General features: G+C 44.6%; 2 protein-coding genes across 4 annotated transcripts in view; one reads left to right on the forward strand and one right to left on the reverse strand.

The window, feature by feature from the left end:
• Positions 1–10,029, reverse strand: part of TMEM30B (transmembrane protein 30B) — a 45,893-nt gene extending 35,864 nt beyond the window's left edge. For 2 of the 3 annotated variants that reach the window (XM_073011060.1, XM_073011059.1), the window contains exon 1: positions 7,061–10,029. The gene's annotated coding sequence lies outside the window, so the exon portion shown is untranslated. The remainder of the gene's footprint in view (positions 1–7,060) is intronic. The other variant, XM_073011061.1, reaches the window with a different exon arrangement.
• The window catches only part of PRKCH (protein kinase C eta), a 231,216-nt gene continuing 221,172 nt past the window's right edge, over positions 6,049–16,092 (forward strand). Inside the window, exon 1 of the mRNA XM_007986896.3 lies at positions 6,049–6,990. Within this exon, the coding sequence (XP_007985087.1) occupies positions 6,628–6,990 (363 nt within the window). The 5' untranslated portion in view covers positions 6,049–6,627. The remainder of the gene's footprint in view (positions 6,991–16,092) is intronic.

Consider the following 16,092-nt stretch of genomic DNA (forward strand, 5'->3'; position numbering starts at 1 on the left):
TTTTATCTTCAGAGTCCTTTAAAGTAAGAACATTTATTATTTGTACAATGCTCTAAAAATTGTTTTCATTTACCTGTATTGCATTCCTTTCTTTATCCTTTGGTATACATATTTTTGTACTTCTTAGCATATTTATATTTCTTATTCTAGTTTTCAAATGTTATTTACTAGAATTTTTTTTTTTTTTTTTTTTTTTTTTGAGACAGAGTCTTGCTCTGTTGCCCAGGCTGGAGTGCAATGGCGCAATATTGGCTCACTGCAGCTCCTGCCTCCCGGGTTCCAGCTATTTTCCTGCTTCAGCCTCCTGGGTAGCTGGGATTACAGGCACACACCACCACCCCCGGCTAATTTTTGTATTTTTAGTAGAGACGGGCTTTCAACATGTTGGTCAGGCTGGTCTTAAACTCCTGACTTCTGGTGATCCACCCACCTCAGCCTTCCAAAGTGCTGGGATTACAGGTGTGAGCCACCGTGCCCAGCCTATTTACTGTTTTTTTCTATGTTGTTTATCATATATAATTTTAGTAATTACATAATATTCCATTAAGTTGCTATTCTATAATTTACTCAGCCATTCCACTATGGCTGAACTGGTTCTTCAGGCATAGAACTCATTTTACTTTGAAGCTTCTGATGTACACTGTCAAACTGCCCCTTAAAGCCTGTGCCATTTTATAGTAACATGGGGTCACATTTGACCTGGCTATGCTATTCTCTAAATTATCTAATTCTATGAAATGGAATGGGAGTTGTGTGAAATGTTCCTTAAGAAATCAGAAAAATGGCAGTGATTCAATCAAGCAACCAATCAATTTAAAAAGCATTTTGATAATGTACTAGGAATTATATACAGAGAAGTCTAAAGTTATAGTGTGACTAAGAAAAGAAACAGTAATAGTGATCATGGAATAAAACCCTCTAGTCTATAAAAGGACCTATAATACAGATATATCTGTATTGCAATAGTTGCTGTATTGTATCACATACAAGCCATTAGTGATTAGCATGGGATGTGTAGAGAGAGGGGACCCCTTGCTTCCCTGTTTTCAGGGTCAGGGCTAGCTCTGGATAGAAGTTGTTACATAGGAGAAGTTGGTATTGGCAGACAGTTCCTTCTTACGGAGACCTTGTACTGTGTGCTGCTTCCTACCTGACCTTATGTCACATAACATAGGCTGGAGACAAGAGTTTTCCTGGAGATTAATTTTGAGATGCTGATAGCAAAGATCCTCATTCTGCTGGGGCTATTAAGCTGGGAATGTAGGAAGCTGGGGCTGTTGATGACCATCTTCCCTGGCTGTATTTAGGGAGCCAGTTGCAGGAAGAGAAAATGAGGAACAGGGAGAGGGGAGAAAACCAACAGATGATGAGAGGGGGAAGGAAGGAGAGAAAAAGTGTTTGAGCGAGACAGTGAGAGGGTAGCTTGACAATTACCATGGTAGCCTGCATTTTGCCTGTAGTTCTTTTGGGGTTTAAATACTTCACGTCAACTGTGTGACTTCAGTCAGGCAATTTTGGGCAGCAGGCTGAGAGCCACAACATAGGTGTTTCTTTTTAACTAAGGCCCATGCTCTTGCCATGTCTTGGGTGTCATTCCCTCCTGCCACCTCAGAACCCTGTGATCTCTCTTCTTGGTGTTGCTCACCCATTCTAAACAAGCCCTTCTTCTAGTGATTCCATCTTCTTCCTCAGCTCTCGCTCTCCTTTCCATTCCAGCCAAACCTCTTGAAAGGGTGTCTACATTCACTCTCTCACGTCCTTTTCACCTCAGCCTACCCCAACAGGCTTCCACTCACAACCCCCTACTGAAACTGTTGAAAGATTGCTAAGGACTTGTCCATGCCAACTCCACATGCCATTCTTTTTAAATTTATTTTTATATTTTGTAGAGACAGGGTCTCACTTTGTTGCCCAGGCTGGTCTTGAACTCCTGAGCTCAAGTGATCCTCTTGCCTCATCCTCCCAAATTGCTGGGACTACAGGCATGAGCCACAGTGGCAAGCCCATGTGGCATTCTTTAGTCCTTGCCTACTTAATCTCTTGACATCATTTGACCTAGCTGACGATTCCTCCCTGCTTGAAAACTTTTTGGTTGGTTTCTATAATACCTGGACACCACATCTTCCTGGCTACTGCTTTTCTCTTACCGCCCTGGCTACTGCTTGTCAATCCGCTTGCCTGCTTCTCCTCCACCTATAAATGTTGAAATTGCTGGAGGGCTCTGTCCTGGGTCCTCTTCTCAAGTTGCATTTTCTTCCTATCTTCCCATGAAGAGTCTGATCCACTATTCTAGCTTCAGTTACTATCTGTATACCAATGGCTCTCAATTTTGTCTTTAGCTAAGAGACTGCCCCTCTGAGTGTCACAACCACATAACCAATTCCCCACTTCAGATTTCTGCTTAAATGTATCAAGATATATCAAACTTGACAAGTTTTGAATTGAACTCTTCATCCTCCCCTCCTACCCCCAACTCTTTACCTCTGCCCCAATCTCCTCTTGCCATGTTTCTTTCTTTTTTTGAGACAGGATCTCACTCTGTCACCCAGACTGGAGTGCAGTAGCATGGTCATGGGTCACTACAGCCTCAACCTCCCAGGCTCAAGTGACCCTCCTGCCTCAGCTCCCGAGTAGCTGAGACTACAGGCACCCGCCACCATGTCTGGCTAATTTTTTTATTTTTTATTTTTGTAGAGACGAGGCCTCACTATGTTGCTCAGGCTGGTCTCTAGGCTCAACTGATCCTCCTGCCTTGGCTTCCCCTGCGACCACAGGCACGTGCCCTGGCTAATTTTAAAAAGTTTTTTTTTTTTTTTTTTGTAGAGATGAGAGTCTTCCTATGTTGCACAGGCTGGTCTCAACCTCCTGGGGTTAAGCCATCCCCCCAGCCTTGTCCTCCCAAAGTGCTGGGATTACAGGCATGAGCTACCGCGCCTTGTCTCATGCTGTTTCTTAATTCCCTAATAGCTCCCTAGTCCACACAGTTGCTCAAGCCAGATTCTGCAAGTCATCCTTGATACCGTCTTCTTCCTCATTCCCTTCAATCTGTCATCAAGACCTCTCAGTTCTACTTCTGAAATGCTTCTTGAATTCATCTATTTATCTTCATCTCCATCACTACCACCTGAGTCCTGGCCACCATCTTCTCACCTCTGGACTTTGGCAACAGCTTCATAACTGGTCTCCCCACACTCGTGCTGTTTCTTCTAGTCCACCCCTCAGAGAGATATTTTATTTTACTAAAAAAATATAATGGGACTACAGGCACATGCCACCACATCCAGCTAATTTTTTAGTTTTTATTTTTTTGTAGAGATAGTCTTGCCATGTTGCCCAGGCTGGTCTTGAACTCCTGGGCTCAAGCAGTACTCCTGCCTTGGCCTCCCAAAGTGTTTGGTTTGTAGGTGTGAGCCACCTTGCTTGTCCCTAGAGAGATATTTTAAAACACAAATCCTCATCTTGCCCTGGCTCTGCTTAACAGCCTTCAGAGGCATCCAGTGACCCATAGATAATATCCAAAGACTTTCCTATGATCTACCAGTCTGGTCAGTGTGACCACCTTTGCAAGCTGATTTCAGCCACTTTCCCCTTACCTTCCTCAGCTCCAGCCGCATACAGTGCTGAAGCAAATAGCAGAGATAGGCCAAACAGGCCAACCCATCTGTCTTCTTGGGAGCTCTGAATGAGCTGATCTCTCTGCTATTTGCCTCTTCAAGGAAGCCTTCCCTGACCACCCATCCAGTTGTAATACATCACCTCTTGGCACTGTAGGCTTTTCCTTCACTGCACCCTCCACATACATCCTCTTCTATTTGTTGTTTTTCCTCCTTGTGGGACTATAATCCCCAGGAGGGCAGGCACCATGGCCATCTGACTCACTGCTCTGACACCATGGCCAGTCTTGATAGGTACTGATAGGATGAAGATGGAGTGTCTGGTGTCCTCATATCCCAGTCCTAGGACAGCTGTGTGGCCACCTACCATTTGGGGACTGTTTTCTTTTTTAAAATTAAAACAAAAATTAAAGTCGACACCCCATGATTCCATATGGGGACTGTTTTCTTTTAGCCCCAAAGTCCAACAGCAGCTAATCCTTTAGTGTCTCTTAAAGCTAGAGTCCAGCTGTTTGGAGGAAAGGGCAACAGAGTTGACCCACATGGTAGATGTGACATCTTCCCCTGGAGCACTAAGGCCAAACAGGAGCCCTCTGGACGTTTGGGAGCATGCTTCACAAGCCCTGCCTAAAGCTAAGGTGTCATTAGAGTGATGTGTTGCATCCCTGCCTTGTTCTCTAAGGAAGCTTTGGTGTTTTTAAGACAGGCCCTCTCCCCCTTGGCCCATTGTCCTTATTTGTTTTCATTCTGTATAGTGCTGTTATTACGGGTCAGGCCTCCTTGCACTCATGTGAAATCGTTGAGAACCTACTCAGTTAGAAAGTTCTGAACAGGGCCTTAGAGGAATGGGGGCTAGAAAGATGAACCTGGGGCCAGGCACAGGCGCTTATGCCTGTAATCTTAACACTTTAGGAGGCGGGGGCTGGAAGATCACTTGAGCCTGGGAGCTGGAGGTTATAGTGAGCCATGATCACACCGCTGTATTCCAGCCTGGATGACAAAGCAAAACCCAGTCTCTAAAACATAAAAGGAAGGAAGGAAGGAAGGAAGGAAGGAAGGAAGGAAGGAAGGACGGAAGGAAGGAAGGAAGGAAGGAAGGAAGGAAGGAAGGAAGGAAGGAAGGAAGGAAGGAAGGAAAGAAAGCTGAATCTGCTCCAAGGGAACCAGTATAGCAAGACAGAATGTAATCAAGTATCTTAAGAGTGGCCTAGGCTTGGCTGGGCGCTGTGGCTCACGCCTGTAATCCCAGCACTTTGGGAGGCCGAGGCAGGCGGATCACCTGAGGTTGGGAGTTCAAGACTAAGCCTGACCAACATGGAGAAACCCTCTCTCTACTAAAAATACAAAATTAACCGCGCGTCGTGGCAGGTGCCTTTAATCCCAGCTACTAGGGAGGCTGAGGCAGGAGAATCGCTTGAACCTGGGAGGCGGAGGTTGCGGTGAGCCGAGATCGCGCCATTGCACTCCAGCCTGGGCAACAAAAGCGAAACTCTGTCTCAACAACAGCAACAACAACAACAACAACAAAAACAAAAAGTGGCCTAGGCTTTATGGGAAACAAATGGGTTGCGGCTGGCCCTCAGGGAGCAAGCTTTGTGGCATAGCAGAGTAGGCCAAAAGGCCCTCCTCAGAGACAAAATCTGCAGGGGCTACGGGGTGGGAAGCATCAGAACGCCCGCCACTCTGATTGCAAATACAACAACATGGAGTGTTCCTAGAAGCGGCAATTTCTTCCACGTGTGTGTCGGGGACAGCCTGTGTGTGAACATTTTCTGCCCTTGCCGCGCAGGGCTGGGTGGACCAGGAACCACCAGCAGAGGAAAAGACTTATTAACTCTTGGCCGTGTCTGTCTCCAGAAGAACCGACCTTTCCTGCTCTTTGTGCAACGAGGCACACCTTCTGAGGAAGGAGGAGAACAGGATTTCCATCATTACTACTGCCTTATTAAAACACACACATACACACAACTGTGTAATTAGCCTCTGCAGGAAAGGCGCACAAACAGGATGCGTTCGAGCTGACCCCGGTATGAGCCATCCCTGTAAAGATTAGGAAAAAGAACCTCCCCGCCGTTCGCCCGCCTCCGGCCAGGGCCTCTTGGAGACGGCCCTACAGGGTCACCAGCCCACCGGGGAGGTTGGGAGAGAGGGGACGGGCGACTCCTCGCTGCGCGGGTTCCTGGCTGGAGCGCCCTCCTCTGCGTCCTCCCAACCTTCCATCCCTCCCCAGGCCAGTCTCCCACGCCTCAGGTGTTTGCTCAGGCTGGGCCACGAGCCCTTTCCTTTTTGGCCTGCGCCCCGGGTGGCCCCTAACGCGCAGCGCACGGTCAGACCCAGCGCTACAAAGAGGGCGCGCAGGGCGGTGCAAGCGGGCACTGGACTCCCGGGGGCTTGCGCGGGGATCCACCCACCGCAGGGCCGGGCCGCGGGCCGCGCGCCACGCCCCCGGGGTCCGGAAGGCGCGGGAGCCGGCGCAGGGGTTCTGTGAACTTGGAACCTGGCGGCGCGAGGTTCTCGCCGGGGATGCGGCGGCGGCGGCGGCAGTTGCTTCCTGGTTTGAAGCTCGCCGAGTGGGGGAGAGCGTGAGCCTTCGGAGGCGGGGGCAGGAGGAGAAGCAGGAGGAGGCGGAGGAAGAGACGCTTGGGGCTGGAGCTCACCGGACGGGTAGCTCCGGCTCTCCGGGGAGAGGAGCTGCCCGGCCCTGGAGAAGGGGCGAGTCCCGCGCGAGCCCCCGGGAAGCGCAGCGCGCTTGGAAGGGACGGTCGGGCCTCCCCGGCCCGCTGAGGGCTCGGCGGCGGGCTCCCCTCCTTTCCACCTCGGGAGGGAGGGAAGGAGGGGAGGAAAAAGTCCCAAGGAGGAGGCAGAATGGCCAGTCGAGGGGCGCTTGGGCGCTGCCTTTCCCCAGGGCTGCCTCGACTCCTGCAGCTGCCCCGAGGGCTGGCCTGAGACGGGACTCCGCGTTCTCCCGCTGCGAACCAGCGCGGCCCCCCGGGGCCGAGGCTGCGGCGCCGGCATGTCGTCTGGCACCATGAAGTTCAATGGCTATTTGAGGGTCCGCATCGGTGAGGCGGTGGGGCTACAGCCCACCCGCTGGTCCCTGCGCCACTCGCTCTTCAAGAAGGGCCACCAGCTGCTGGATCCCTATCTGACAGTGAGCGTGGACCAGGTGCGCGTGGGCCAGACCAGCACCAAGCAGAAGACCAACAAACCCACGTACAACGAGGAGTTTTGCGCTAACGTCACCGACGGCGGCCACCTCGAGTTGGCCGTCTTCCACGAGACGCCCCTGGGCTACGACCACTTCGTGGCCAACTGCACCCTGCAGTTCCAGGAGCTGCTGCGCACGACCGGCGCCTCGGACACCTTCGAGGGTTGGGTGAGTAGCGGTGACCCCTTCCCTTTGTGTCCACCCAACTCCCGTTCCCCTTACGTTTTTCAAAACTCACCCGGGTCCTGCTTTCCCATCGCTCTATGGCTGAGGGAATTCCCTCCAGACTTTGGTCCTCGTCCAGGTGGCCGCGGCACTGGTGACGCGACCGCGGTGGGTGTGTGCAGGCGCAGGTGTGTCTCCAGGAAGCCGGCCTGGACACGATCCCCTTTCAGGACGGCGGCTTGGCCTAACGGGAAGTCGGGCAGGGGTCCAGGGCGGTCACCCCTTCCGCCCAGTCTTTGGGTAAGGAGCTCCAACTTTCAGCATTCGAGTGGATACGTAGGAAAGGCAGGGAAGGAGTGATACGAAAGGGACTTGATTTGGGTAAAGTGCTTCAAGCGCTAACTTAGGAGAAAGCCGTGCATTCTCGCGAGTATTATTCATAATGTTTATGGATACATGTTGGTTTAGCCGCTCAGACGTGCACACGTGTTTCGGCTTGCACATCCCAAAGGTACATGAGCTACACTGACAGGGATCTGAGCGCCTGGGTCTGCACGTTGGCAGTTTTATTATTTAGCAGTTTTCCAAGGAGATGAGATTTACATATACTTGCAAGTAACTCAGTCAGTCCGAGGTGGGAGTCCTGAGGTATGGGTTTCTGCTGCTGTTGGTCTGAGAAGAGCTGCAAGGACTCCTCAGGAGGTTGTTAACCGCCTTCCCTCCCCACATCACCAGCCTGTGTTCCTGGGTGTTGACGTGTAGCTACCCGCAACTTCCCACTTGCCTCTGCTTTTCACATAGTTCCCATGAGGCAAAATTTCTGCTGTAAATAAATTAAAACTTCTAGAGCACTCTACACGGTGCTAACATGCTTTTACTGCCTAATCCTCACACTGGCTTTGTGATGCAGGTGGTGTCGTTCCCACTTTGAGATGATGGAATGATAATTATAATAAAGTAGTCTGGTTTAGCCAAATGGAGTAGGTTATTTGAAGACTCTCAGGAGTTTAATAGTTTAAGTTCTGGAGGGAGTCAGTTTTGAACCCAATATCAGTATTGAAAATCTGTTTGAAATTTACAAGGGGTGAAATCGGATGGTGATGAAGGCTCATTTAGGTATTTATTTTATACTTTGTGGAATTGGTAATTTTTACCGTATATTTTCTGAAATTAAAGATGGCTGTGGAGCTATTCCTTTCTTTTAAATAGAAGTACAAAAACTGTAATGACTGTTTAACCTTAATCGTCAAATTATATTGAGTTAATTTCCCTTCAGCCTGATTTACTTTGTGGCATTTAGAAGTGGGGACTAGAGAGCAATTGCTAAAATACAGTTAGATATTTACATTTATCCTGTGGATTTCTGGATATGAAATAGAAGTGAGTGTAGGCATCCAGATGGAATTGTTGAGTTCTATTATTGTCTGATTAGGAGTTAGCTTGGGCAAAGCTCTAGAGGAGCTCACTAGGTTCTGAAGTATGGTGGTGCAGATTGGCCAATGGCCATGAGAAGCATCTCTTCCTGGAGAGAGCCTAGACTGGTCCTTCTCAATCATCATAATCTACCCACTTGAATCACCCAGGGACCTTTCAAAAATCCCCACTTTTAAAGATTCTAGATAGGAATCTCTGGGCTGTGGGACCCCATCACCCATGCTTTTAGGCTCCCCAGGTGATTCCAGCGTGCAGTCAAGGTGGAGAACCTGAGGCCTACATGAAGGCCAAAAGATGAGGACTTCTTGGTGTCATAAATGTAGGAAGATCCAGGTTATCTGACTAGGTGGCATGTACAGAGCTGCTTATTGTTCCACTGGATGAATAAACAATTCAGTGTAAATCAGATTTCAGTATTTATGATAATCTGAAATAATTACACTTAGATGTTTAATCCACTGGTGGCGTTTTGGAAAACGTGAGTGTTTGGTTGGTAAGGAGGGTCAGCATTTAAATGACCTTGAAACCAATGGTTTTTCATGCATTTGTATGCATCAGAGGGCAGATTTTTTTTGATGTTGTTTTTTAAAAAGATTTTGGGTATTTTGGAACTCTGAGGATGTGGTAGGTAGGATGGGCAGAGTGTTGTTTCTTTTCTTTTTAAGAAAATCTTGTTAAGTAAATATTTGGAAATGTATGGAATGCATGCTTGTTTTTTTAAAAATTATCCTTTATAGGTTCAAAAATACTTTAAAAAATAGAGATGGGGTCTTGCTCCCTTGTTGACCAGGCTGGTCTTGATCTCCTGGCCTCAAACCGTCCTCCCACTTCACCCTCCCAAAGTGCTGGGATTACAGGTGTGAGCCACTACATCTGGCCCAAAGGTGCTTTTGAAGTTCAGGATTGCAGAAATACTTACTTATCTTTAGTATTTTAAATTGACATGTCTAGTTTATTCAGAGAGTTACATGTGGAATAATTGAATTTACTCCATAATAAATTTATGTGTTGCAAGTGGAACTACAGATTACTGACTTAAAACAAAAACAAAAACAAAACAAACCCTTGAAGTAGCAGGTTCAAAAAATCCCCAAAAACCTAGGGACTTAGTTTTTGCTAGATCATGAGAAGCTTTTAGCTGTCGATTGTGGATGAGAGGATTCAATATGGTTAAGATCTCAATTCTTCCTAAAGTATTCAATAGATTCAATATAATCTCAATCAAAATCTTTCTAAGTTTGTTGTAGAGATTGACAGACTGACTTTAAAATTTATATGGAAATGGAAAGTACTGAGACCAGTCTAAGAATAGTTTTGAAAAAGAACAAGTTGGGGGACTTACACTCTCTGATTTCAAGGCTAACTGTAACATGACCGTAATCAAGATAATGTGGTATTGGAGTAAAGAGAGTCATACAGATCAGTGGAATGAATAGAAGAGAGTCTAGAAATAGATTCACACATATATGATCCACTGATTTCTGATAAAGCTGCCAAGAAGGCAACTCAGTGGGGGAAATGATAATCTTTTCAACTAATGGTGCTTGAACAACTGGATAGCCACATGCAGAAATATGAGCCTTGACGCTTACCTGACATCATACAAGACATTAATTCAAAATGGATTATAAACCTAAATGTAAGAGTTTAACTGTGAAACTTCTATAAGAAAACAAAATTGTAGTGACCTTGGGTTCAGCAAAAATTTTTTGGATAGCGTACAAAAGGCACCAACTATAAAAAAAAAATCAGTAAGTTGGACTTTATCAAAATGAAAAACTGTTGCTTCCCAGAGAATGTTTAAGAAATTGAAAACCCAAGCCACAAATGGGAGAAAATAACTGCAACATGTAAATGAAAGATGTGTAACATGAATATATAAAGGAACTCTAACAGCCCAGTAATAATAAGAAAAATACCTAATTTAAAATCCAACAAATGACTTGTAACTTGTCAAATGTTTGAATAGGCACTCACCTTCATGCCAAATAGCACATTAAAAGGTGCTCAAAATCATGAGTCATTAAGGAAATGCAAATTAAAATCAAAATGAGATCTCAATATGCACCCACTAGAAAGGTTAAAATTAATAAGACTGACCATACCAAGTGTTGGTGAGGAAGTGGAGCACCTGGAACTCTCATATGCTACTGTGAGGAATGTAAAATGGTACAATCATGTTGGAAAATAGTTTGGCAGTTTCTTAAACTATCAAACATATGCCTACCGTATAACTTACTCTTTAGTATTTACTGAAAGAAATAAAACCATTCATACAAAGGCTTGTCCACGAATGTCCATAGCACCTTTATTTGTAATAACCCCCAAACTGGAAACAACTCAAATGTCAACAGATGAATGTTTAAACAATTGTAATTTATCCATACAATGGAATATTACTCAGCAATAAAAAAGATGAACTGTTACACATGTAACAACAGGAATGAATCTCAAAATAATTATGCTGAGTGAAAGAAGCTAGACAAAAAAGTACGATTTCATTTATGCAAAATTCTAGAAATGAAAACGAGTGTATAGTGACAGGAAGCAGATCAGTGGGTGCCTAAAAATGGAGAGTGGAGGTGAGGGAGGTGGATTACAGAGGAGGCGGAAACTTTTAGGGGAGATGAATATTTGTATTATTCTGATTGTAGCAGTGGTTTCACAGTTATAAACATATGTCAAAGCTTATTAAATAGTTCACTTTAAGTATGTGCATGTTACTATATGACAGTTATACCTGAATAAAGCTGTGGGGAAAAAAAACCAATAAGGACTTATCCATATTTTACTGAAGGTGTTAAGATGCTAGTAAATGACAGAATTTCAGTTGAGCCAAGTCTGACTCTTGAAAACTATGTTTCGTCTTTAGTGCAGAAAATATTTATGAGAATAGGAGCGTAGAAAAAACGAAATCACAATAAAACAAATTAGTTTCTAATTTTTGGACACAGTCTGATTTTCTAAATTATCACTGTCAGTTTTTTTTTCTGATGCTTCTAGAACACGTTTATTTTGCATAATTTCTCTGGCTTCCAAAAACTGAAGAATTGCCTCTATTTAAACCCTATTTTCTTCTTTCGTGTACTTGCTCTTGATTTGCTGACCTTCTAAGTGGGGACCAGCATCTAATGCTTAATGCAGAGTGCTGGGGACATGGGGAGGCAGGAGGAGCTAGAGGCTGCGTCATGGAAAGACCTTGGCGCCCCCTCAGGAAGGAAGGACCGGCTTGGCAGGATCCCAGGCTGTTTTCCTGGTTCAACCCTCTTGAAGACATTGTGTTCTCGGCAGCCTTGAAGGGCCGCTTTCTCTCAATTTCTCAGTGAGGTACCTGTTTTGTAATCAGTCCTGTCAGGTGAAGCAGCCAGGTTACTACTGGACAATCATGGATTATCTTTTCCCTTCCTTCCTGGATCCAGGGGTCTGAATTTATAGCACCAAAATTCTTCCAGATTTTCTATTTAGTGGTTCATTCTGTTTTGTACTTTGTAGTGCAGTTATTCTCATGATTGATTTTTTTCTGAGCCAATTGGAAGGAGTGTCTAACACTGATTGATCAACCCACAGTGTTTAAGGGGAAAAACATATTTTAGAATCTTGAGGGAGTTTTATTTCAGTGTATGTGAATTGTATTGGCTATGTAGCATCTTCATTTTCATTGTAAGAAGAAGTTTGCTGCAGTGGGGCCAGCTGCTTCTCATCACAAACAGGTTGTGGCTCAGATATTTTCCCCTTTGGAGAGCATTTTCCTGGCCACATTATTATCTTGTTGTCTTTCGTTGTACTCATTCCTCTCTCAGATCATTTTATTAATGAATTTGCTTATTATACTTTCCTCCAGATTACAAATGGCTTGAGAGCAGGGACCCACCTCTCTTATTCACTGTCCTAACCCTGGGACAATGTCTTATACGCAGTAAACATTAAATATTTGTTAAACCAAATTTTATGTGATTGGGGGACAAGTAAAGTATAAGTACTTTGGGAGCATCTTGCCATCTTTCCAAAAGAAATAAATGAAAATAGTTGAGGAGTGACTGGATGAACGGTATTCCTCTATTAAATCTATCAGTGACATACCAATATGTGCTTGAAAGACTGGGCCTAACTGCTGAGTTCTTTGAATATGGTAATGGATTGAAAACCTAGTGTATGAAAAATTCCCTGCTCTTACGTCATTTTAAAAGACTATGATTTTAAAACTTGTAATACGTTATAACGTTTTTCACTTGTAATTTTCACGCCCAAAATGTTAAAGTCAGGGCAGAAGCAAAGACATCAACATTTAAAAGGTTGTGCCTCAGCCTTGGAGAGGAATGAGGTTGGTGGGTGGAACGCGAATCATTTTATCTTATGCAACTCTTAGTGAAGTTTTGGTATGTAGCAAGTGTTTAGAATGGTAATTAGTGGTGATGGTAAAAGTGTGCTGCATTTTTATGAGAAGAGTAGCATTTGTGTAGAATAATAGAGGTGCCTGGGATTTTTGATAGTCCTTTTTTATTTAATAAAGCAACTGGGGCCAGGTGCTATGGCTCGCATCTGTAATCCCAGCACTTTGGGAGGCTAAGGCAATAGGATCCCTTGGGCCCAGGAGTTTGAGACCAGCCTAGGAAAAATAATGAGACCCCATCTCTACAAAAAAATAAAATTAGCTAGGCACAGTAGCACATGCCTGTAGTCCCAGCTATTTGGGAAGCTGAGGTAGGAGGATCACTTGAGCCTGGGAGGTTGAGGCTGCAATGAGCCATGATCATGTCACTGCACTCTAGCTTAAATGACAGAGCAAAACCCTGTCTCAAAAAAAAAATAAAAAGCTGAAAAAACAGTCAACTAGATTGTGTTCCCCTTTTGTGTTGACTTCTTAGCTCCACTTTATTAGAATGTGATAAAAATGAGGCCTAAGTGGAAACTCAATCCCTGTCTGTTGTTTTTCACTCTTATCATTACTCTATTCAAAATAGTCTTTCTCAGTTGCCAAACCAACAGTCATTTCTTTACTTAAAATTCCTCTGTGGTTCTCCACTGCTCTTAGATAAAGTCCAGAGTCTTTTTTGTTTGTTTGTTTGTTTTTGTTTTTGTTTTTGTTTTGAGACAGAATCTCTCTCTGTTGCCCAGGCTGGAGTGTGGTGGCACAATCTCGGCTCACTTCGACTTCTGCCTCCCAGGTTCAAGCGATTCTCCTGGCTCAGTCTCTTAGTAGCTGGGATTACAGGCACGCACCACCGCGCCTGGTTAATTTTTATATTTTTGGTAGAGACAGGGTTTTGCCATGTTGGATAGGCTGGTCTCGAATTCCTGACTTCAGGTGATCTGCCCGCCTCAGCCTCCCAAAGTGCTGGGATACAGGCATGAGCCACCGCACCCAGCCAAAGTCCAGAGTCTTTAAAGTGGTATAGGATGTTCTCCATGATCTGTCTCCTGTTTTCCTCTTGAGCCTTTTCTCTTACATTTCCCCAAATTACCATGAACATCTTTCAGTTCCTCAAAAGGAGGAACTCTTTGCTTTGCTAATTCTTACTTGTGCTTCAGGTCTCATTGTGGACATTAATTACCCAGACAACTGTCCCTGATGTGCCAGTCTGGGTTTGGTCCTCCTCCTAGTGTTCCCTCAGTATCCTGAGATCTCCTTTGCCGCTGTCTCCTCCAACCTGAAAGAACGGACGTATGAATGGATTGGCCTCTAATGGAAGCATGTGACACTGGTCACAGGGAGTTCGGGGTGTAGTCGTTTGAGTGATTTACTAAGATTCATCTGCTTGGCTCTTGTGGTAGTGACTCTGAGAGACTATTACATGTTTCTATTTGAAATGCCAAGCCCTAGGTGAGCATCCAGCCACCACTGAGCATGTACAAAGTACCAGGCATTGTGCTCTATCCTGTAAAGTCAAGTGGACGGGACACACACGACCCATTCTTTCATAGGTCTTGTAATTCCAAGAGGGAGGGAGATTGGGGTAAAAACAAACCAAAGCAACTAGTGAATTACAGAAGTACTTACAGGCAGGTAAGCCCCTGGTTTGGGGAGGTCAGGAACATCTTCCTGGAGGAAAAACAAAGAGCTGGATTTTAAGGTCCCAGCATAGAGAGCCACAGCCTGCTTCAGTTAAATGACTATAAACAGTCTTTGCTCAAAAGAAGAAAAGGAACTTCTGACCTGAGAATGTTTTCCAGAGGGACATCTTAGATGCCCTTTTGGAAGGTAAATGTTCCTGACCCACAGAAATGTTTCCATCTTTGGGAAGTTTGGGAGGGAACTGTTTCCATGCTTGTGAACAGATGACCTGCAAAACAACTTTTGACTCCGCAAAGGCAGAAAGTGGGAACACTAAATTTGAATGATCAAATACCTTAAGTTTTGTATAGATCATAAAATAACCATAGATGTTGAAGCAGGATCATCATCTAATTTGGAACAACAAAAAAAGCCTGATAGCTCTTAGACCTGCAGACAGCCTGTAGGTATATTCATTTGGCACAGATGTTTTTAACATTGAAACTGAAGGCATTTAGTGCCGTGGTGCTCCAGTTTGCCACAGACCCCACCACTCCCTGTTATGAAGCCAGCTCTCTTGACTCATTACTTGCTTGGACCTGGAACATTTTTAATTTTGTGACACTATAGCTCAAGCCTTTGTTTTCAGAATGTGGGAACCAAAGTTCTAGCCAAAGCATTACTGTTGCCCTAACAGAGGGGTCCAGTCTTTTGGCTTCCCTGGGCCACACCTAAAATATGCTAACACTAACGATAGCTGATGAGCTAAAAAAAAAAAAAAAAAAAAAATCCTCAAAAAAGTCTCATAATGTTTTAAGAAAGTTTACGAATCTGTGTTAGGCTGTGTTCAAAGCTGTTCTGAGCTGCATGCATTGCAGCCCATGGGCTGTGGGTTGAACAAGCTTGCCCTAGCTCATGAGAAGTGTCATATACATACATTTAATATGTGTTAATATCTGTCTAATCTATATCTACAAAAATATAGATATGTTTACTTAGATTTATTTAGATATGGAATATTTATTAATTTATGAAATACATTAGATGTATATTTACTTAGATTTTTCTTACATAAATATTTGTGTCCTAGTATTTCAGAGAAAGCTAGCTTACTAGTAAATATATGGGGAGTTAACTTTTACCACAAATTACTGTTGTGTTAACTATACAATTTAAAAAGAAAGCAAACTGCCAGGCTGGTGTGGTGGTGTGCATCTGTGTCCCGTCTACTGCGGAGGCTGAGGCAGGAGGATTGCTTGAGCCTAGGAGTTCAAGGCTGCAGTGAGAGCTATAATCGAGCTGCCGCTCTTCAGCCTGGGCAACAGAGTGAGACCTTGTCTCAAAACAAGAAAAAAACAACAAAAAACCCCTCTTTTTATTTCCGTATACAACTCCCAGCAATATGGGAATGCTGTACTTTAATGGGAGTCAGGAGAACTGGGTTCAAACTGTGACCTTAGGCAAGCCCCTACTTATCAGGGTCTCCTTTCCCGGTTATATTGTGAGGGGGCTGAGTCTCCTTTCCCGGTTTTATTGTGAGGGGGCCGCACTGAGTGATCTATAAAGGCCTTTACATCTCTAAAGCCTCTGCTTCCATGTATTAGGCAATTACATAATTCCTTCCCTTTCGGAGTAATTGGTTTGGTTTAAACTGTCAAAACGAATTATGTGTTATCAAA

This window comes from Chlorocebus sabaeus, chromosome 24 (assembly GCF_047675955.1).
Source record: "Chlorocebus sabaeus isolate Y175 chromosome 24, mChlSab1.0.hap1, whole genome shotgun sequence".
In the NCBI taxonomy this organism is placed as follows: Eukaryota; Metazoa; Chordata; class Mammalia; order Primates; family Cercopithecidae; genus Chlorocebus; species Chlorocebus sabaeus.